This window comes from Hyla sarda, chromosome 2 (genome assembly GCF_029499605.1).
Source record: "Hyla sarda isolate aHylSar1 chromosome 2, aHylSar1.hap1, whole genome shotgun sequence".
NCBI lineage: Eukaryota > Metazoa > Chordata > Amphibia > Anura > Hylidae > Hyla > Hyla sarda.
Genome location: NC_079190.1, coordinates 64849400 through 64871558, shown reverse-complemented (window position 1 = coordinate 64871558; position 22159 = coordinate 64849400). Strand labels below are relative to the sequence as shown.

Genomic DNA, 22159 nt, shown 5'->3' with positions numbered 1-22159 from the left:
AGTATATAGGTGGTGCTACACGTATAATAGCAAGTCAAACACAAAGTCCGTACATAGAAGAATAACAGAGCACTTATCCCAACAGTTTGATGAACAAGTGGGTACTTCTTTATTGGAAAATCCTAATGTAGACAGGCACATTAAGGGTGCAGGGAAGGCACACAGGGTGTTATGAGGGGGGGGTTCACAGTCACACGGGGCGACGGTCCGTATCGTGCGATAGAGCTTTGCCAGGGGGCCTAACGAAGCGCAACCGCGTGATACGGACCGTCGCTCTGTGTGACTGTGAACCCCTCGCATAACACCCTGTCTGCCTTCCCTGCACCCTTGATGTTCCTGTCTACGTGAAGATTTTCCAATAAAGAAGTACCCACTTGTTCATCAAATCGTTGGGATAAGTGCTCTGTTATTCTTCTATTCTATGTACGGACTTTGTGCTATAAAATATATAATTATAAAAAAAAATTGTGGATGAATTGTGTGTAAATGGCAGTAATTTCTTAACCCACCTCCCAAAAAAGAAAGATAACAACAAAGTTAGTCATATGTAAATTGATACAGCAAAAAAACAAGCCCCACTGCCCCACCTCTGTCAAGAATTTTTTTTTTTGATTTAGTAGTTTATCACAATAGAAACAAACCAAATACATTTTGTATCCCTATAATCAATAATAAAATAGTTTTTTTTTCTCAGTCGCTCTTCATTGGGGGACCATGATACTGATGGGGATATGCTCTTGCCACTAGGAGGTGCTGACACTAGGGAAAAAAAGTTGGCTCCTCTCTGGCAGGATATACCTGCCCACTGGAAGTGAGGTGATCAGTTTTAGCTAGTGTCAGTAGGAGGCAAGACAAAGGTCTGGGAGCTCCCCAGACCTGGTATTTTTTTTTTTTTTTTTCTAGTAAGGGCTGTTTAGTTTTTCCTCCCTTTTTCAGGTGGGGGTTCAGGAGCATGGCGCTACCTGTTCCCCCATATGCGACAAAGGGGCACGGAACATAAGAGTATGGGCCGTCAAACCCTTATCTCCAACGGCCAGCACCTGGAGGTTGTACCCTGGGTCCGGGTCCCCCACTTGCCCCTGCTCATCCCGCTATATTAGCCTTGTATGATGCAGCCTGGCCATAAGCTGGCTGAAGCCGTCTAGGTTAGTATATGAAGATGGAGTCCACGGGTGAGTGTGTACCCCTACCAACCCCCCTACCTTGTGGCAGGACTTGAGGGGTTAATATTCTCTCTGGGTATCTTTTTAGTGCTGTCACTTTGTGAACTGGCATTTGTGGTTTAAGGATCTGCTCATCCTCAACAGGGCAATTTAAGGGGACACGGTCCGATCTTAAATGGGGTCTGGATTCCCAACTGTAGTCTCACCTGTCTACAGGTCGGGCGTTACAGGAGCTGTTCTGTCTCAGGGCAGCCGCCGGCTTTTGCTCCCTGTACTCCCCCAACCCCCCCCCTTTTTGTCGCTGCTCTTCAGCTCCTCCGGTGCTATGCTGGCCGGAGGGAGCCATAATGGAGGCAGGTAGCTCAACCCGTCTTCCCAAGAAGAACCCTTGTTTTTTTTCTTACCAATGAGTTCCATCTGGTGGCAACTTTGTGTGCTGCATCCTTGCGGCCACTCCATGTCGGCCCTTTTACCTATCTAATTGAGCCCCTGCCCACAGGCAGAACTTAGGCGACCCCCTGTGGCGGGTCATTTCCAGGTATGTATGCTTCCTTGGAAGACCCTGGGGATACACGTTTTGTCTGTTTCCCCCCCACGCACTGTTACCACGCCCCTGTGCCTAGGGAGTCCGCCATACGGCTTTTATTCCCAGGAGGGTACTAACTGGGCATCCGGAGCAGTGGTTTTCTTATCCGCCGTTCATCCATCAAGAAGGGTTCTTGGCGTATGCATGCTCTATGATTCCCTCCTCCACAGGCCAAATATTACAGATGCTTCTAATGATGGACATTGTTATATTATCCCATCATGTGAACGCAAGACATTTTATCACCATAAGTGTATAATATATGTTCCTAGCACAGTACTTATTTATAGAGCCCTGTTCTTACTGTCTTTAGGGAATTTTAGATAAAGTTGGAGATGTATCAGAAGCTGAGCAGTTGCCCATAGCAATGAATCAATTGCTTCTTTTATTTGATTTTTTTTTTTTTAAATGAATGGGACAGTATGGGAATGTGCTGCAGGGTGTATGTACCTATACAGCAAGAAAAAAAAAAGGAATCACAAAATATTATGGTGGATAGAAAAAGGACACTCGCAGGGGTATATTAAAGGGGTACTCCGGTGAAAAACGTGTTTTTCTTTTTTTTTTTTTTTTTTTTTTTTATCAACTGGTGCCAGAAAGTTAAACAGACTTGTAAATTACTTCTATTAAAAAAAATTTAATCATTCCTGTACTTATTAGCTGCTGAATACTACAGTGGAAATTATTTTCAGTTTGAAACACAGTGCTCTCTGCTGACATCTCTGTTTATTTTAGGAACTGTCCAGAGTAAAAGGAAATCCCCATAGCAAACATATGCTGTTCTGGACAGTTACTAAAATGGACAGAGATGTCAGCAGAGGGTACTGTGTTCGAAAAAGAAAATAATTTCCTCTGTAGTATTCAACAGCTAATAAGTACAGGAAGGATTAAGATTGTTTAATAGAAGTAATTTACAAATCTGTTTAACTTTCTGACACCAGTTGATTAAAAAAAATAAAATAAAAAAAATAGTTTTTCACTGGAGTACCCCTTTAAGACGTTCGATAAATACACTGAAAGCATATAGCATCTTCCTTTGGTCTAAGGCAGTGTTTTCCAACCAAGATGCTTCTGGCTGTTGCAATACTACAGCTCCCAGTATGCCCGGACAGCCTTTGGCTGTCCGGGCATGCTGGGAGTTGTAGTTTTGCAGTCGATGGAGGCTCCCTGCTTGGTTTAGACCAGTGTTTTCCAACTAGGGTGCCCAAAAATTCTAAAATGCAGTCACTCTCTGATGGCAGGATATCTGTTTACATCTCCCAAAACATTATAGTGCCACACTTGCCCAAGATTACAGTAATAGGATTTGCTGGGAGTCTCATAGACTTGCATAGAACTTTAGGCAAATCCGTATCCTGATCACTGTAGTCTTGAGCTATGGAGTTGCATGACATTTAAAGGGGTACTCCCCTGGAAAACTTATTTATTTATTTTATCAACTGGTGCCAGAAAGTTAGAGATTTGTAAATTACTTCTATTTAAAAATCTTAAACCTTCTAGTACTTATCCGCTTCTATTTGCTCCACAGGAAGCGCTTTTCTTTTTTAATTTCCTTTCTGTCTGACCATAGTGCTCTCTGCTGACACCTCTGTCCATTTTAGGAACTGTCTGGAGCAGGAGAGGTTTGCTATGGGGATTTGCTCCTACTTTGTACAGTTCCTAAAATGAACAGAGATGTCAGCAGAGAGCACTGTGGTCAGACAGAAAGGAAATTCAAAAAGAAAATCTCTTCCTGTGCAGCAAATAGAAGCGGATAAGTACAGGAAGGATTAAGATTTTTTAATAGAAGTAATTTACAAATCTGTTTAACTTTCTGGCACCAGTTGATTTAAAAGAAGAAGAAAAAATGTTTTCCAGGGGAGTACCCCTTTAAATAGATATCCTGCCACAGCATGATTGGAGTTACACTTTTATTACTTTCTGGCACCAGTTAATGATGATTGGTTTTTCACTGGAGTACCCCTTTAAAACCAAGAAATTTTTTTGTGGGCTAACAGCAACTGGAAAAAAAAATGCTTTGAATATCAAACTTCTGAACTCCCGCGCCCAGCCCCCCGCCCCCCCAAATAGTGTTTGTGTATAAAGTAAAATTTTCAGCAAAAACAACACCTTTTATTACCCCTGGTGTGTGACGGCAGCATGTGGATGTATTTGGTGTTTAAGAACTCCGGCGAAAGTAAACTTATCCCCTATCCACAGGATAGGGGGGGGGGGGGGGGATAGGTGGCTGATCGCCGGGCGTCCACTGCAATGGGATTTTGCTCAGAAATTGCGCCGTGTGAACGAGGTCTTAGAAGAACCTGGCAGGGTTGTATTCTGGTGGGTGGACAGCGTGTAAGATGAAGTGGATTTTCATGTATAACCCTTTACAGATCTTTTGAGTTTAATGGTCAAGAAAAAAAAAAAGTCACTGAAAAATATTTGCTGAGTGACTGTAACCATTACCCAGTGTATCCTTCTGTCTAACCTGTGTGTTTTTCTTTTTTTTTTTTTTGTCCTTTTAGCGCTACAGATGAAGGTGACCATGATGACACACATATTGTGAGCTGCATCTCTGGCTTGTACAGGCCAGTTGTGGCCACCATGGTTAGTATTGTCGGGGTCTGTGTATCTGGAGCCTATGGGGGAGATTTATCAAAACCCGTCCAGAGGAAAAGTTGCTGAGTTGCCCATAGCAACCAATCAGATCGCTTCTTTCATTTTTCCTAAAGTGAAAGAAGCGATCTGATTTGTTGCTATGGGCAACTCAGCAACTTTTCTATGGACAGGTTTTGATAAATCTCCCCCTATGTGAAACAACAGTAATAACTATATCATGTGCAGGGACTCTTGGTTGTCAGGGCTGTTTCCTTGCTCCAACGGGGTCCTGGGCTAAAATACGAGGAACAACATCTACAGGGACATTATATGTTCTCCTTTGGGGTTAAATGGATTGAGTACTCTGGTTCCTCCTAGGCTAAAAACTTATAGGTTTATTTGTATCCAATTAAAGTAGCCCCAGTGCTCCTCTGGCATTAGATCGTGTCCCACCGGGGTAAACCACTGGAGAATCCAGAATAATTTGCTATTATGTAATGAATAACTAATAGTGCAATAATGTCGTTTTTCACCTTTCTCAGCCCCATAGAATTTAATAAATCCTGTACACAACTTTTCTGGTGTACAACAGTCTTTAATGTTAGGGCAGGTCAAGTTTTGTGCAAAGATTTTATTTTATTTATTATCTGCAGCGTTCACACCAGTTTCCTGAAAATTTAGGCTGGGGTGACCCTGCTTTTTGTCTGTTTCACTGTTTCCTTGACAATATGTTCTGCTGTATGCAGAAACTTACAGTATGCTATTGTGTACAGCCCAAAAAAACACTTTCTGTTACAATCCAGTTTTCGGGTCTTTAAATGTATACCGGTGTTTCCCAACCAGGAAACTGCAAAACTACAATTTCCAGTATGTCCCCTGAACAATAAAAAAAAGTTCTACCGCCCCCTCCCCCCAAAAAAATGTATACGTTTTCTCAGACCACCCCCTCCACCACCCTCCATCTTTTTTGCTGGTTTTATAATTTTTACATAGTTTTACCTTTTAACTCAAAAATATATACGTTTAAACGTATGGGATCAAAGACCAAAGTGGTCTTGTTTTCCTGCACACGTTTACGGTATTTGTCAGACATATATATATGTGGTTCAGATGTCGGCTTACCCTTAGAACTCCATGGTTTATTATAATGGGCCATTTGTAACCATGAATCTTGTTTTACTTTCAGCAACAGACATTGGAACTGGCACTGGATCGGGCTGAGGTAATAATAATAATAATTATTTGTTTATATATATATATATTATTTTTTTTCAATTCCTATCAAACTTGCTAGGAGTCTTTTTAAGGCTGGGTTCACATCACGTTTTATTCAATATGGGGCCGTATATGGCTGGGGGGAGCTAAAACCGGGTGCTCCCGTATCCCTGCCGTATGCCGGCCGTATGTAATGTATTTGATTGAGCCTCCCGGAGTGAAGCGCTTCACTCCGGTCGGCTCATATTTGTCCTGTATGCGGTTTTCCCTAAAACCGTGGTCCATTTTTCCGTGCTATAGGGATCAGAAGATGACTATTTTAAACAAATTAATTTTCGCGCATGTAGTTATGATTTTTTTTTTTCTACACTGGTTGCTAGATGTGAAGTGGTGGTAGCAGTGTGTCTGTATTAATAATTCTAGACGCGTTTCAGGGTACTGACATGTATTAAACAACCCTTTCCTCCGTCGATACATAGTCAAATAAAATGTCCTTATTTATATACAAATGCAACAGGTGGAACAAGTGGTCACATTGATATGAATAATATCAGAAATGGATTAACTGGACCACTCTAGCAGAGTTTAAGTCCCAGTACACATTATGGCACAAAAAAATAAGCCATAAAATGGAATTTTAGATGCAAAATTGAAAGGGCAAGTCAGTTGTAGTTTTAAAAGGTAAGGAGTAAAAAAAAAAGTGCAAAACGGAAAAACCCTGCATCCTTAAAGGGGTACTCCGCCCCTGGCATCTCATCCCCCTATCCAAAGGATAGGGGATAAGATGTTAGATCGCCGCGGTCCCGCTGCTGGGGACCCCGGGGATCGCCGCTGCGGCACCCCGCTATCATTACTGCACAGAGCGAGTTCGCTCTGCACGTAATGACGGGCGATACAGGGGCTGGAGCAGCGTGACGTCATGGCTCCGCCCCTCATGACATCACGGCCCGTCCCCTTAATGCAAGTCTATGGCAGGGGGCGTGACGACCGCCTCACCCCCTTCCCATAGACTTGTATTGACGGGGGCGGGCCGTGACGTCACAAGGGGCGGAGCCGTGACGTAACGATGCTCCGGCCCCTGTATTGCCCGTCATTACGTGCAGAGCGATCTCGCTCTGCGCAGTAATGATAGCGGGGTGCGGCAGCAGCGATCCCCGGGGTCCCCAGCTGCGGGACCCCGGCGATCTGACATCGTATCCCCTATCCTTCGGATAGGGGATAAGATGTCTTGGGGCGGAGTACCCCTTTAAGGGGTTAACGAAATTCAGCTTATAGCCCCCCCCCCGGATCCTGTGTTATCCAGGGCTCTGCAATGTTACATATTGGGCTTTCATAGTATAAGTCACTGAGCTACAATCTATGCCTCTCTAGCTGTTGCACTACTAACATTCCCATCATGCAGCTGTCAGGGCCTGCTCACTGTTATAAGCTACCCCATTGAGCAAGAAGAAGGAGTAGTAAAATACTAACCAGATGGCTTAAGTGCCGTAAAGTGAACTCTCTATTGAGCGTGAAGATGCATATGGCGCAATTCCCTCCTGTATATCTCATCTACCCCCTATTGCAATAAATACCACATACTTCTCATTGTTGTCTAAAACATACTGTGACTCCTTAGAGAGAAGCGAAAGGCAAAGTGCACTCCATGGAGCCCTGTTTTTTGCACATCAGTCTCCTGACCATAGAGAGATAATCTTATAAAATGATGTAATTGCCATATATCTAGCACATTTTTGTTTTGGAGCCCCTCCGGAGATAAAGTATTTCAACCAGACAAGTTTGTGCAACTACAAGATCCTATGGTCCATATGGCTTCAGTAATGCAGATCTCTGAATGCTGTTAAATGGGCCCTCCTATAGAAAACAAATCTTTATAAATCAATTGGTGCCAGAAAGTTAAACAGATTTGTAAATTACTTCATTTAAAAAATCTTAACCCTCCCAGTACTTATCAGCAGCTGTATGCTTTACAGGAAGTTGTTTAGTTCTTTCCAGTCTGACCACAGTGCTCTCTGCTGCCACCTCTGTCAGTGTCAGGAACTGTCCAGTGTAGGAGCAAATTCCCATTGCAAACCTCTCCTGCTCTGGACAGTTCCTGACATGGACAGAGGTGTCAGCAGAGAGCACTGTGGTCAGATTGTAAAAAACTACATAACTCTGTAGTATACAGCAGCTGATAAGTACTGGCAGGATTAAGATTTTTTTTTTTTAAAGAAGTACCGTATTTTTCACCGTATAAGACGCACTTTTTGTTCCCCTAAACTGGGGGGGGGGAAAGTTGGTGCGTCTTATATGGTGAATACACACAGCCATCGCGGCGGTCTCTGCGGCCATCAACGGCCGGGACCCGCGGCTAATACAGGACATCGCCGATCGCGGTGATGCCCTGTATTAACCCTTCAGACGCGGCGATCAAAGCTGACCGCTGCGTCTGAAGGGAAAGTGACACTAACCCAGCTGCTCAGTCGCGGGACCGCCGCGGGACCTTACAGGACACCGCTTACAGGACACCGGGAGGGACCTTACCTGCCTCCTCGGTGTCTGCTCCGTGCCGGGATCCCCTGCATGGTCGGCGCTCTCCTTCGACGTCATCACATCGTCGCGCACGCCGTCTCGTCATCCAATAGGAGCGGCGTGCGTAGCGACGTGATGACTGGGATGGAGAGCGTGGATCCCAGGGAAGAAGACGTCCGGTGCGTCGGGGACACCACGGGGACGCGGCGACAGCGATGGAGCGACATCCAGGGCAGCGGTGACGGGTCCAGAGCGGCGGGGACACGTGAGTACTACCTCCTATCCAGTGGTCTTCAACCTGCAGACCTCCAGATGTTGCAAAACTACAACTCCCAGCATGCCCGGACAGCCAACGGCTGTCCGGGCATGCTGGGAGTTGTAGTTTTGCAACATCTGGAGGTCCGCAGGTTGAAGATCACTGCTGGGTTCAGAATCTTTTTTTTTTTCTTCTAGATTTTGCACCTTTAAAATTGGGTGCGTCTTATATGCCGGTGCGTCCTATAGGGCGAAAAATACGGTAATTTACAAATCTGTATAATTTTCTGGCAACAATTGCTTTGAAAGCCTTTGTTTTCCATCGGAGTACCCCTTTAATTAATAGTTGTGCAGACAAGATGGCTGCCACCATAATAACATACAGAGAGTGTATTAGAGATCTACAGTCAGAAAATAAACTATTTAGGGAAACAGTATGTCAGTATCTGGTTCTAATATAATAAAAGAAAGAAAAAAAAAGAAATGAGGTGATACATTCCAGTGTGATTATATGAAAAACTTTTTATTATCCATTCCTAATCCAGATATTAGGAGCGAAAAATAAAACTGTAAATGCCTTGAGATGGTTCCAAATCTTTATTTAAATTTTTTTCTTCTTCTATTTTTCAGTATGTCATTGAGAGTGCCAGACAGAGACCTCCGAAACGCAAGCATTCCTCCGGATCAAGGTGATTTCCGGTCTTCCACGCTATTAGAATCGTGTGATGGATGCCGTCGCGGGTCTGTTCTATGTAGACAATGAGTGATCCGCTCTCTGCATATGTTTCGCTTTCTAGCGCGTCCTCTTCGGTGTAATTTCCATGTTAAGCACAATTGGGTCCACAAGGTTCTCCGGCTAAAACATCTTTTCCTTCTTGCCTACCAGTTCTCAGATTTCCCTTTTTTCTTATTTTTTTATTTTTTTTATTGCTGGTTTCAGGCTCTCGTATGGAAATCTAATTATGTTGACAAGGAAGCGAGCGCTGAGTGCCAGTAGATGTGAGTTAGTAAGACGCTGCTGTGCAGGGGCCAGGTGTGCGCACAGAAACAGATGTCGCCACCGCACAGCGCCACGCTCGCTGCCACACCAATACACTGGAGCATCACATCTGTAACTAGAAACATCCTAGAATTATATTACAGTACATTATAATGACCACTGTAACCTCTACACTATAAAACAATTTTGCAATTATGTTGCTATAATATTATATTGCTGAGTTTTCCCTTTAGAAGGCAATACACCAGTGTTTCCCAACCAGCCTGCCTCCAGCTGTTACAAAACTACAACTCCCAGCATGCCCGGACAGCCAACTGCTGTCCGGGCATGCTGGGAGTTGTAGTTTTGCAAAAGCTGGGGGCATACTTCTTTAAAAACAGTTATAAGGGAGCTTTTTTGTATTATACATTATGTAATATATACACTATCGGTATACATGAGACTACCATTTTAAAGGATATTCCAGGGGGAAAAAAATTTTTCTTTTATTTATTTTTTTTTTTTATCAATTGGCTCTATTAGTTTAACAGATTTGTAAATTACTTCTATTAAAAATTTTTTATCCTTCCAGTAGTTATCAGCTGCTAAAGTTGAGCTGTTCTTTTCTTTCTGACAACAGTGCTCTCTGCTGACACCTCTGCTTTTCTCAGGAACAGTCCGACGCACTAGAGGTTTGCTCTGGGGATTTGCGCCTACTCTGGACAGTTCCTGAGACAAGCAAAGACAGATCCCTCCAGGATAGCACAGGATAGAGCTGGCGCACAAGACTTCAAGGTAAAAACAGGTTTATTTTACCCGGCATGTAACGCGTTTCGCTGGATAACCAGCTTCATCAGGCATGCCAGATGAAGCTGGTTGTCCAGCGAAACACGTTGCATGCCGGGTAAAATAAACCTGTTTTTATCTTGAAGTCTTGTGCGCCAGCTCTATCCTGTGCTGTCCTGGAGGGATCTGTCTTTGCTTCACTTCGTGTTGCCAGGAGCGGCTGCCGAGTCTCGCCCGCATAGGGTTTATGCCTACACCATTGTTGTACTTGGTCGCAGTACAACCTACATCGGGGAGCAATATTGCTTAAATTGTACCTGATTTATTTACGGTATCACACTAGGAGCGCCGTCTCCCTTTGTCTATAGTTCCTGAGACAAACAGAGGTGTCAGCAGAGAGCATTGTGGTCAGACTGAAGAACAATGCAACTTCAGCAGCTGATAACTACTGGAAGGATTAAGGATTTTTTAATAGAAGTAATTTACAAATCTGTTAAACTAAAAGAGCCAATTGATAAAAAAAAAAGAAGAAATTTATCAATTGGCTCTATTAGTTTAACAGATTTGTAAATTACTTCTATTTAAAAAATCTTAATCTTTCCAGTAGTTATCAGCTGCTGAAGTTGTGGTGTTCTTCAGTCTGACCACGATGCTCTCTGCTGACACCTCTGCTTGTCTCAGGAACTGCACAGAGTAGGAGCAAATCCCTATAGCAAACCTCTAGTGCTTCGGACAGTTCCTGAGACAAGCAGAGGTGTCAGCAGAGAGTACTGTTGTCAGAAAGAAATGAACAACTCAACTTTAGCAGCTGATAACTACTGGAAGGATTAAGATTTTTTTTAATAGAAGTAATTTACAAATCGGTTTAACCTTCTGGAGCCAGTTGATAAACGTGCTGCTTTCTCGCTGCTCCATTAAAAATGTAAAGATCACTGAGAGGTGGGGAGTAATGTGCATAGACTTATAATGGGGTCATCCAGAGAAGCTGCACAGAAATAGCTGAAAGTTGGAAAGTAAAGTGCACATCTCCTTGCTCGCCCTCCTTATCAATGAGTGTCTCAGCACTAAGACCTAAACTGATCAAAACATGTTGAGAAAAAAAAAGAAAGAAATAATTTGTTATCCAGCGATGTTTCCATATTCCAATTTTTTCCTGTGTGGAATAGCGCAGGTGTCTATGGTGTCCTATTTAGTTAGTAAAAAGTAATAATAAATGCAGTGCAACGAAAACTACTAAATGTTTGCACTTTTGGCATTCATTTTTTTTTTTATAGAAGCCTATGTCGAAACCTATTTGCCTACATCATAAGGGTTCAGTGGGGTGTTCTCTTGAAACAACAAGACGGGGTGTGAAAAGAGCCTTGCTCCTGTCTTTTTATTGCAGTTAACACATTCATGCCTGCCCAGGATGAACGTGCATGTTTATTGTAGAATGGGGTGTAAATGTCTGTCGGCCATCAGCTGTCTCATATTTATGGCTAGCAGAGAAACCCCCCCCCCCCCCCACTATCTCAAGGCCGGCCTTGCGGCGTTACGGTCACAGAAGCCTGGGGCTTCTGTGATTGTGACGTCACTTCACGCCCCCTCTATTCATGTCTATGGGAGGGGGTGGTGTGTACAGCCGTCACGCCTCCTCCCATAGACAGGAATAGAGGGGGCTTGGTGGCTGCGTTCACCAGTCATATGGCACTGCATGGATCATTATTAGATTATTATTAACAACAATAACACTATTAATACTAATAATAATAATATAGTGTTATTGTTATTAATACTATTATATATTTTTTTATTAAGTGTCATTGTTGATGATTATTACTATTATTAACAATAACACTAATAATAACAATAATATAATAGTATTATTATTAATACTAATAGTGTTATTGTTTGTTATTATTATTATTATTCATAATACTATTTTCAAATGTGCTCAAAGCCTTTTAAAGGCAATATCCAGGGATTTAAACACAGAGCTACTTTCTTCCAAAAACAGTTCCACCTCTGTCCTCAGGTTGTGTGTGGTATTACAACTTGGCTCCATTCACCTCAATGGAACTAACCATTAATACCACACACAACCTGAGGACAGAGGCGGTGCTGTTTAAGAAATAAATTTAGCTCTGTGTTTCTATCCCTGGATAATGCTTTAAAGGCTTTGGGTACCTTTATTTATTTAATATTATCACCACATAATTATAATATTTATAATGATGATGAAGAATAATAATAATAATAATAATTAATAATAAAATAAATATATAAACATGAAGCAACTTTCTAAATAGTCTTCATTAAAAATTACCTACCATTTAGCCGCTACTCAGAGGAAGATATAACTCCAGTTTCGGAGGTAGCAACAAGTTAGGGAAGGGGGTCACAAAGCAGTTCAGATTGGGGACAGAGGGGGGTAAATCCTGGGAAAGAGAGAAAGCTGAGTGCACATACTGCAAAATGGAGACCATAGAAGAGAAACTGAGCAACATTTTTAATCAAGACCTACAGAAAAAATGTCTTTTGCGTCTTAAAGCGTACCTGTCAGATCCAACAAAAAACATATTTTTTTATATATCACTCTGTACCTAATCCTGACCATTTACATCTAATTTTTGTGTCTAGCACCTTTATTTATTTATTTATTTTATTATTACACTTTTTTAATTTAGCTCACTAGTCTGAATTCCTCTCAAAGGGAGGGGGCGTTACCTCACTGTGCAGGTCTCCACCCCCTCCCTCAGTATGCTGTCTGCTCACATCTCCCCCAGCATTAGCAAAACTACAACTCCCAGCTTGTCCTCACTGACAGTAGCCGGACACAAGCTGACAGTGGGAGGATTTTTCCTCTAGCTGTGAGCCCTGCACTCACAGCTGTCAATCAATTAAGTGTGTCCATGACATAGGTGATGACGCATGGACACAGCAGGACAAACAGCAGTTATTTGACTGGCTTTTTCAGTATGAAATACTGAAAATTTTCTAATGAAAGCAATTGCAAAACCTATTGGTTTTGCATGCTTTACAACATGTCAAAAGTTTTTGTATCTGACAGTGCCTATTTAAGGTATAAAGCAAGGCTAAATAATGCTTTTCGAAGATGTCCATTGCCTTTATGGGGTCTCCAATCTGAGAGTCTCAAGCTGTTGCAAAACTAGACTTTCCAGCAATGGGCAACTTCAAGTTTTTGAGTGGCTTTATAGTCCTATTATTGGACATCGCCATGTGTAGCCATCTCTCTGATGTATAATGCACGTACTAGTTTATTAATATTCAGTCTTTTTATGCTATTTCTTTTTTTTTTTTTTTTTTTCCCCAGGAAATCTGTGTTCCATAAGCTATATGACCTGTACATAGAAGAATGTGAAAAGGAACCGGAAGTAAAGGTAAACTGTCGACCTCCAGATGTTGCAAAACTACAATTCCCAGCATGCCCGGACAGCCGATGGCTGTCCGGGCATGCTGGGATTTGTAGTTTTGCAACATCTGAAGGTCCATCATTTTAAAGATTTACTTATGGTAAATGACTGTCACGATTCGGCTGGCAAGAGGTGGATCCTCTGTGCCAGAGAGGGATTGGCGTGGACCGTGCTAGTGGACCGGTTCTAAGTTACTACTGGTTTTCACCAGAGCCCGCCGCAAAGCGGGATGGTCTTGCAGCGGCGGTAGTAACCAGGTCGTATCCACTAGCAACGGCTCAACCTCTCTGACTGCTGAAGATAGGCGCGGTACAAGGGAGTAGGCAAGAGCAAGGTCGGACGTAGCAGAAGGTCGGGGCAGGCAGCAAGGATCGTAGTCAGGGGCAACGGCAGGAGGTCTGCAACACAGGCTAGGAACACACAAGGAAACGCTTTCACTGGCACGATGGCAACAAGATCCGGCGAGGGAGTGCAGGGGAAGTGAGGTATACATAGGGAGTGCACAGGTGAACACACTAATTAGAACCACTGCGCCAATCAGTGGCGCAGAGACCCGGCGCGCGCGCGCCCTAGGGAGCGGGGCCGCGCGCGCCGGGACAGGACCGACGGAGAGCGAGTCAGGTACGGGAGCCGGGGTGCGCATCGCGAGCGGGCGCCACCCGCATCGCGAATCGCATCCCGGCTGGAGGCGGTATCGCAGCGCACCCGGTCAGTGGATCCGACCGGGGCGCTGCCGTAGCGAGGATGTTGCGAGCGCTCCGGGGAGGAGCGGGGACCCGGAGCGCTCGGCGTAACAGTACCCCCCCCCCCTTGGGTCTCCCCCTCTTCTTGGAACCTGAGAACCTGAGGACCAGACTTTTATCTAGGATATTGTCCTCAGGTTCCCAGGATCTCTCTTCAGGACCACAGCCCTCCCAGTCAACCAAAAAAAAAGTTTTTCCTCTGACCTTTTTGGAGGCCAGTATCTCCTTTACGGAAAAGATATCAGAAGAACCGGAAACAGGAGTGGGAGAAACAAGTTTGGGAGAGAAACGGTTGATGATGATTGGTTTAAGAAGAGAGACATGAAAGGCATTAGGAATACGAAGAGAAGGAGGAAGAAGAAGTTTGTAAGAGACAGGGTTAATTTGGCACAAGATTTTGAAAGGACCAAGATAGCGTGGTCCCAATTTGTAGCTGGGGACACGGAAGCGGACATATTTAGCGGAGAGCCATACTTTGTCTCCGGGAGAGAAGATGGGGGGAGCTCTTCTTTTCTTATCGGCAAACTTTTTCATGCGTGAAGAAGCCTGTAAGAGAGAATTTTGGGTCTCTTTCCATATGGTGGAAAGATCACGAGTTATTTCATCCACAGCGGGCAAGCCAGAGGGCAAGGGAGTAGGGAGGGGGGGAAGAGGGTGACGGCCGTACACCACGAAAAATGGGGATTTGGAAGAAGATTCAGAGATTCTAAAGTTGTACGAGAATTCGGCCCATGGTAGAAGATCCGCCCAGTCATCCTGGCGGGAGGAAACAAAATGCCGTAAATAATCACCCAGGACTTGGTTAATTCTTTCTACTTGCCCATTGGATTGAGGATGATAAGCAGAAGAAAAGTTTAATTTAATCTTGAGTTGTTTACAGAGAGCCCTCCAGAATTTTGACACGAATTGGACGCCTCTATCCGAGACGATCTGCGTAGGTAAACCGTGAAGACGAAAAATGTGTACAAAAAATTGTTTTGCCAACTGAGGTGCTGAAGGAAGACCAGGAAGAGGAATAAAATGTGCCATCTTGGAAAATCGATCAACGACCACCCAAACAACAGTGTTGCCACGGGATGGGGGTAAGTCTGTAATAAAGTCCATACCAATCAGAGACCAAGGCTGTTCGGGGACAGGCAGAGGATGAAGGAGACCAGCAGGCTTCTGGCGAGGAGTCTTATCTCGGGCACAGACAGTGCAGGCCCGCACAAAATCAACAACATCCGTCTCCAGAGTCGGCCACCAATAAAAACGAGAGATGAGTTGCAAGGATTTTTTGATGCCCGCATGGCCTGCGAGGTGAAAGGAGTGACCCCATTTGAGGATTCCGAGGCGTTGGCGTGGAGAGACGAAGGTCTTCCCTGGAGGAGTTTGCCTGATGGAGGCTGGAGAAGTGGAGATCAGGCAGTCAGGAGGAATGATGTGTTGCGGAGAGAGCTCTACTTCCGAGGCATCCGAGGAACGAGAGAGAGCATCGGCCCTAATGTTCTTGTCGGCAGGGCGAAAATGAATTTCAAAATTAAACCGGGCAAAGAACAGAGACCACCTGGCCTGGCGAGGATTCAGCCGTTGGGCAGACTGGAGATAGGAGAGATTCTTGTGATCGGTGTAAATAATAACTGGAAATTTTGATCCCTCCAGCAGATGCCTCCATTCCTCAAGTGCTAATTTAATGGCCAGTAACTCTCGATCCCCGATGGAGTAGTTCCTCTCCGCCGGAGAGAAGGTCCTAGAAAAAAAACCACAAGTAACAGCATGCCCGGAAGAGTTTTTTTTGTAGAAGGACCGCTCCAGCTCCCACTGAGGAGGCATCAACCTCCAATAGGAAGGGTTTAGATGGGTCAGGTCTGGAGAGCACGGGGGCAGAAGAAAAGGCAGACTTGAGCCGTTTAAAAGAGTCTTCCGCTTGAGGAGGCCATGACTTAGGATTGGCATTCTTCTTGGTTAAAGCCACGATAGGAGCCACAATGGTGGAAAAATGTGGAATAAATTGTCTGTAATAATTGGCGAACCCCAAAAAACGTTGGATAGCACGGAGTCCGGAGGGGCGTGGCCAATCTAAGACGGCAGAGAGTTTATCTGGGTCCATTTGTAGTCCCTGGCCAGAGACCAAGTATCCTAGGAAAGGAAGAGATTGACATTCAAACAGACATTTCTCCATTTTGGCATAAAGTTGATTATCTCGAAGTCTCTGAAGAACCATGCGGACATGCTGGCGGTGTTCTTCTAAGTTGGCAGAAAAAATCAGAATATCGTCCAGATACACAACAACACAGGAATATAAGAGATCACGAAAAATTTCATTAACAAAGTCTTGGAAGACGGCAGGGGCGTTGCACAGGCCAAAGGGCATGACCAGATACTCAGTGTCCATCTCTAGTGTTAAATGCAGTTTTCCATTCGTCCCCCTCCCTGATGCGGATGAGATTATAAGCACCTCTTAAGTCCAGTTTGGTAAAGATGTGGGCACCTTGAAGGCGATCAAAGAGTTCAGAGATAAGAGGAAGGGGGTAGCGGTTCTTTACCGTGATTTTATTAAGTCCGCGGTAGTCAATGCAAGGACGTAGGGAGCCATCTTTTTTGGACACAAAGAAAAATCCAGCTCCGGCAGGAGAGGAGGATTTGCGGATAAACCCCTTTTTTAAATTTTCCTGGATGTATTCAGACATAGCAAGAGTCTCTGGGGCGGATAGAGGATAAATTCTGCCCCGGGGAGGAGTAGTGCCCGGGAGGAGGTCAATAGGACAGTCATAAGGCCTGTGAGGAGGTAAAGTCTCAGCTTGTTTTTTGCAAAATACGTCAGCATAATCCATATAGACCTTAGGGAGACCGGTTACAGGGGGAACCACAGGGTCACGGCAGGGAGTACTGGGAACCGGTTTAAGGCAGTCCTTGAAACAAGAGGTCCCCCAGCTCTTGATCTCCCCTGTGGACCAATCAAGGGTTGGGGAATGGCGTTGAAGCCATGGTAGTCCAAGGAGAATTTCGGAAGTGCAATTGGGGAGGACCAAAAACTCAATTTTTTCGTGATGAGGACCGATGCACATTAGGAGGGGCTCCGTGCGGAAACGTATGGTACAGTCCAATCTTTCATTGTTAACACAATTGATGTAGAGGGGTCTGGCGAGACTGGTCACTGGGATGTTGAACCTGTTGATGAGAGAGGCCAAAATAAAATTTCCTGCAGATCCGGAATCCAAGAAGGCCATAGTGGAGAAGGAGAAGGTAGAGGCAGATATCCGCACAGGCACAGTAAGACGTGGAGAAGCAGAGTTGACATCAAGGACTGTCTCACCTTTGTGCGGAGTCAGCGTACGTCTTTCCAGGCGGGGAGGACGGATAGGACAATCCTTCAGGAAGTGTTCGGTACCGGCACAGTACAGGCAGAGATTCTCCATGCGGCGTCGTGTCCTCTCTTGAGGTGTCAGGCGAGACCGGTCAACTTGCATAGCCTCCACGGCGGGAGGCACAGGAACGGATTGCAGAGGACCAGAGGAGAGAGGAGCCGGGGAGAAAAAACGCCTCGTGCGAACAAAGTCCATATCCTGGCGGAGCTCCTGACGCCTTTCGGAAAAACGCATGTCAATGCGAGTGGCTAGATGAATGAGTTCATGTAGGTTAGCAGGAATTTCTCGTGCGGCCAGAACATCTTTAATGTTGCTGGATAGGCCTTTTTTAAAGGTCGCGCAGAGGGCCTCATTATTCCAGGATAGTTCGGAAGCAAGAGTACGGAATTGTATGGCGTACTCGCCAACGGAAGAATTACCCTGGACCAGGTTCAGTAGGGCAGTCTCAGCAGAAGAGGCTCGGGCAGGTTCCTCAAAGACACTTCGAATTTCCGAGAAGAAGGAGTGTACAGAGGCAGTGACGGGGTCATTGCGGTCCCAGAGCGGTGTGGCCCATGACAGAGCTTTCCCAGACAGAAGGCTGACTACGAAAGCCACCTTAGACCTTTCAGTAGGAAACTGGTCCGACATCATCTCCAAGTGCAGGGAACATTGAGAAAGAAAGCCACGGCAAAACTTAGAGTCCCCATCAAATTTATCCGGCAGGGATAGTCGTAGGCCGGAGGCGGCCACTCGCTGCGGAGGAGGTGCAGGAGCTGGCGGAGGAGATGATTGCTGAAGCTGTGGTAGTAGCTGCTGTAGCATCACGGTCAGTTGAGACAGCTGATGGCCTTGTTGCGCAATCTGTTGTGACTGCTGGGCGACCACCGTGGTGAGGTCGGCGACAACTGGCAAAGGAACTTCAGCGGGATCCATGGCCGGATCTACTGTCACGATTCGGCTGGCAAGAGGTGGATCCTCTGTGCCAGAGAGGGATTGGCGTGGACCGTGCTAGTGGACCGGTTCTAAGTTACTACTGGTTTTCACCAGAGCCCGCCGCAAAGCGGGATGGTCTTGCAGCGGCGGTAGTAACCAGGTCGTATCCACTAGCAACGGCTCAACCTCTCTGACTGCTGAAGATAGGCGCGGTACAAGGGAGTAGGCAAGAGCAAGGTCGGACGTAGCAGAAGGTCGGGGCAGGCAGCAAGGATCGTAGTCAGGGGCAACGGCAGGAGGTCTGGAACACAATCTAGGAACACACAAGGAAACGCTTTCACTGGCACAATGGCAACAAGATCCGGCGAGGGAGTGCAGGGGAAGTGAGGTATACATAGGGAGTGCACAGGTGAACACACTAATTAGAACCACTGCGCCAATCAGTGGCGCAGTGGCCCTTTAAATCGCAGAGACCCGGCGCGCGCGCGCCCTAGGGAGCAGGGCCGCGCGCGCCGGGACAGGACCGACGGAGAGCGAGTCAGGTACGGGAGCCGGGGTGCGCATCGCGAGCGGGCGCCACCCGCATCGCGAATCGCATCCCGGCTGGAGGCGGTATCGCAGCGCACCCGGTCAGTGGATCCGACCGGGGCGCTGCCGTAGCGAGGATGTTGCGAGCGCTCCGGGCAGGAGCGGGGACCCGGAGCGCTCGGCGTAACAATGACCCTTGGATACAAGATATTTTTTTGGAATGTTCATGAAGGTATTATACTTTATTAGCACAAGTGGTGCAAGGGTCCATGTTGTTTTTGGACGAGAGCTCTTACTATGGAGACGTTGAGTGTGATCTTTTTCTCCCATACATTACATTAGAAACAGTTCTGGCCAGAGTGTGTTTCCTTCTACTCCTGCCATTAAATATGATTTCATCTCCTCTCAATGTCGGGCTAACCTCTAGCTCAGTGTTTCCCAACCAGGGTGCCTCCAGCTGTTGCAAAACTACAACTCCCAACATGCCCAGACAGCCTTTGGCTGTCTGGGCATGCTGGGAGTTGTGGTTTTGCAACAGCTGGAGGCACCCTGGTTGGGAAACACTGCTCTAGCTCATGCGTACCCTATTTTTATTTTTATATATTTTTGGGGGGCTGGAAACCATTACTCCTGCTGCTTCCCTATGTATATTCATTAAATATTTCAGCCATGTACTTTGTCTCCCAGGTACAAATTTAAACACATATGGAAGAGATTAGCAGGACATGCAGACAGGCAGTGACCTCATGGCTCCAGACAACGGGTGGTCCCTGACTCATTTTCTTCCATGTTCATATTGTAGCCTTTGTGATATAATATAAAATGTAAAAAAGAAAAATCCCCCCCCCCCTTTTTTTTCTTTTCTTTTTTTCTCTTTTTTTCTATAGTATAGTTAACAAAAATAAAAACAGATGAAGCAATAAGTCAATGGGATTTGTTTCAAAATGGTTCTGGCAAGGCTGTCATGGCTCAGAAGAATAAAAGCCATGATGGAAATGTGAGATACGTTCATCATGTTATAGAGCAGGAGGACCTGACCTGATTTGATATATGGTTTTGATCAAAGTCATTTATCATTATGTTCAAAATACTGCCCATTCTGTGACAGCATGTTATAGAGAAGGGGGAGCTGAGCAGATTGATTATTTATTTATATATATATATATATATATATATATATATATATCTATAATCTGTGTGTGTGTGTATATATATATATATATATATATATATATATATATATATGTGTGTATATATAATAGTTCCAGCATATTTATTCTATTTTTATTCCCTTAGGAGCTACTTCTGTATGTACACTCAGTGGGAAGGTTGTCAGTCACTGAGTTTGGGCTACCCACTGAAGATTTGGTTACACAAAACTGCCCATTAAACACTTGCATATGTAGTTCATTATTTGAATCCACTGCTCAGTTTGAGTTTAGGAGTCCAGTGGGTGGTACTACCCAATGATTGACAGCTACTTCTGTATGCACACTTAATGGGGAGGCTGTAGATTACGGAGTGGGGCTGCCCACTGGAGATTTCATCTACACAAAACTGTCTATTAAACACTTGCTGTATATTGTATCTAGTCTGTATAGCAGTGTTTCGCAACCTTTTTCAGCTCTGGGAACGCCTCGGAATTAATTTTTTCCGCTGGGTACCCCTACCGAATTTGACAAGCAAAAAAAAAGGAAAAAAAGGGGGAAGGTGTAAACAGCCGCAATGCACAACATCAATTTATCTGTTGGCTATGTAGATTAGTGGTGCTTTATACAGCAACTCACAAGTGACGTCTTCTAAAAGCAGCGTTGTTCCTTCTCGTCTCCATCTGGTCCGGGCCATTATGACGATTTTTTACAGCCACAATTCTTCACAGTTAAACCTGCAAAACAAACCTATTAGGCTCCGCACCTTTCCTGTCTCAGCCTCCAGATTCCCCTTTTACAAGTGAAGAGGAATGCAGGGGCGTATAGGTGTAAAGGGGATCAGAGGGGTGTAGAAGAGTGTACATTGGTGACAGGGGGGTGTAGGGGATGACAGGGGTGTACATGGGTAACAAGGGTGTGGGGGGGGGGGTAGAGGGGTGTACATGGGTAACAGATAGACATAGAAACATAGAATGTGTCGGCAGATAAGAACCATTTGGCCCATCTAGTCTGCCCAATAATCAGAATCCTATCAATAGTCCCTGGCCCTATCTTATATGAAGGATAGCCTTATACCTATCTCTATCTTATATGAAGGATAGCCTTATGCCTATCTCTATCTTATATGAAGGATAGCCTTATACCTATATCTATCTTATATGAAGAATAGCCTTATACCTATCTCTATCTTATATGAAGGATAGCCTTATACCTGTCTCTATCTTATATGAAGGATAGCCTTATACCTATCTCTATCTTATATGAAGGATAGTCTTATGCCTATCCCTATCTTATATGAAGGATAGCCTTATACCTATCCCTATCTTATATGAAGGATAGTCTTATGCCTATCCCTATCTTATATGAAGGATAGCCTTATACCTATCCCTATCTTATATGAAGGATAGCCTTATACATATCTCATGCATGTTTAAACTCCTTCACTGTATTAGCAGCGACCACTTCTGCAGGAAGGCTATTCCATGCATCCACTACTCTCTCAGTAAAATAATACTTCCTGATATTGCTGCAGAAACCTTTTCCCCTCTAATTTAAAACTATGTCCTCTTGTGGTAGCTTTTCTTCTTTTAATGTGTGATGGGTGTAGAAGAGTGTACATGGGTGACGAGGGGGCTTAGAGGGTGACAGAGGGGTGTACATTGGTGACAGGGGTGTACATGGGTGACAAGGGGCGTAGGGGTTGACAGAAGGGCGTGTATGGGTGACAGGGAGGCGTAGGGGGTGGCAGAGGAGTGTACTTGGGTAACAGGGATGTTGGGGGGTAGCGGAGTGTACATGGGTGACAGGGGTGTTGAAGGGTGTACATGGGTGACGGGGGCGTAGGGGTTGACAGAGGGGTGTACATGGGTGACGGGGGCGTAGGGGTTGACAGAAAGGTGTACATGGGTGACAGGGAGGTGTAGGGCGTGGCAGAGGAGTGTACTTGGTTAATGGGTGTGGGGGGGTGTAGAGGAGTGTACATGGGTGA

At 45.0% G+C, this 22159-nt stretch overlaps 1 protein-coding gene across 3 annotated transcripts in view; it reads left to right on the top strand.

Annotated features, from left to right (window-relative positions):
- SUPT20H (SPT20 homolog, SAGA complex component) overlaps positions 1-22159 on the top strand; it is a 102745-nt gene that overhangs the window by 10639 nt on the left and 69947 nt on the right. For 2 of the 3 annotated variants that reach the window (XM_056561940.1, XM_056561941.1), the window contains exons 2-5: positions 4254-4335; positions 5513-5548; positions 8941-8999; positions 13389-13455. In XM_056561940.1, the coding sequence (XP_056417915.1) occupies positions 4333-4335; positions 5513-5548; positions 8941-8999; positions 13389-13455 (165 nt within the window). In that variant the 5' untranslated portion in view covers positions 4254-4332. Of the gene's footprint in view, positions 1-4253; positions 4336-4554; positions 4784-5512; positions 5549-8940; positions 9000-13388; positions 13456-22159 lie in introns of those variants that run through there. The other variant, XM_056561942.1, reaches the window with a different exon arrangement.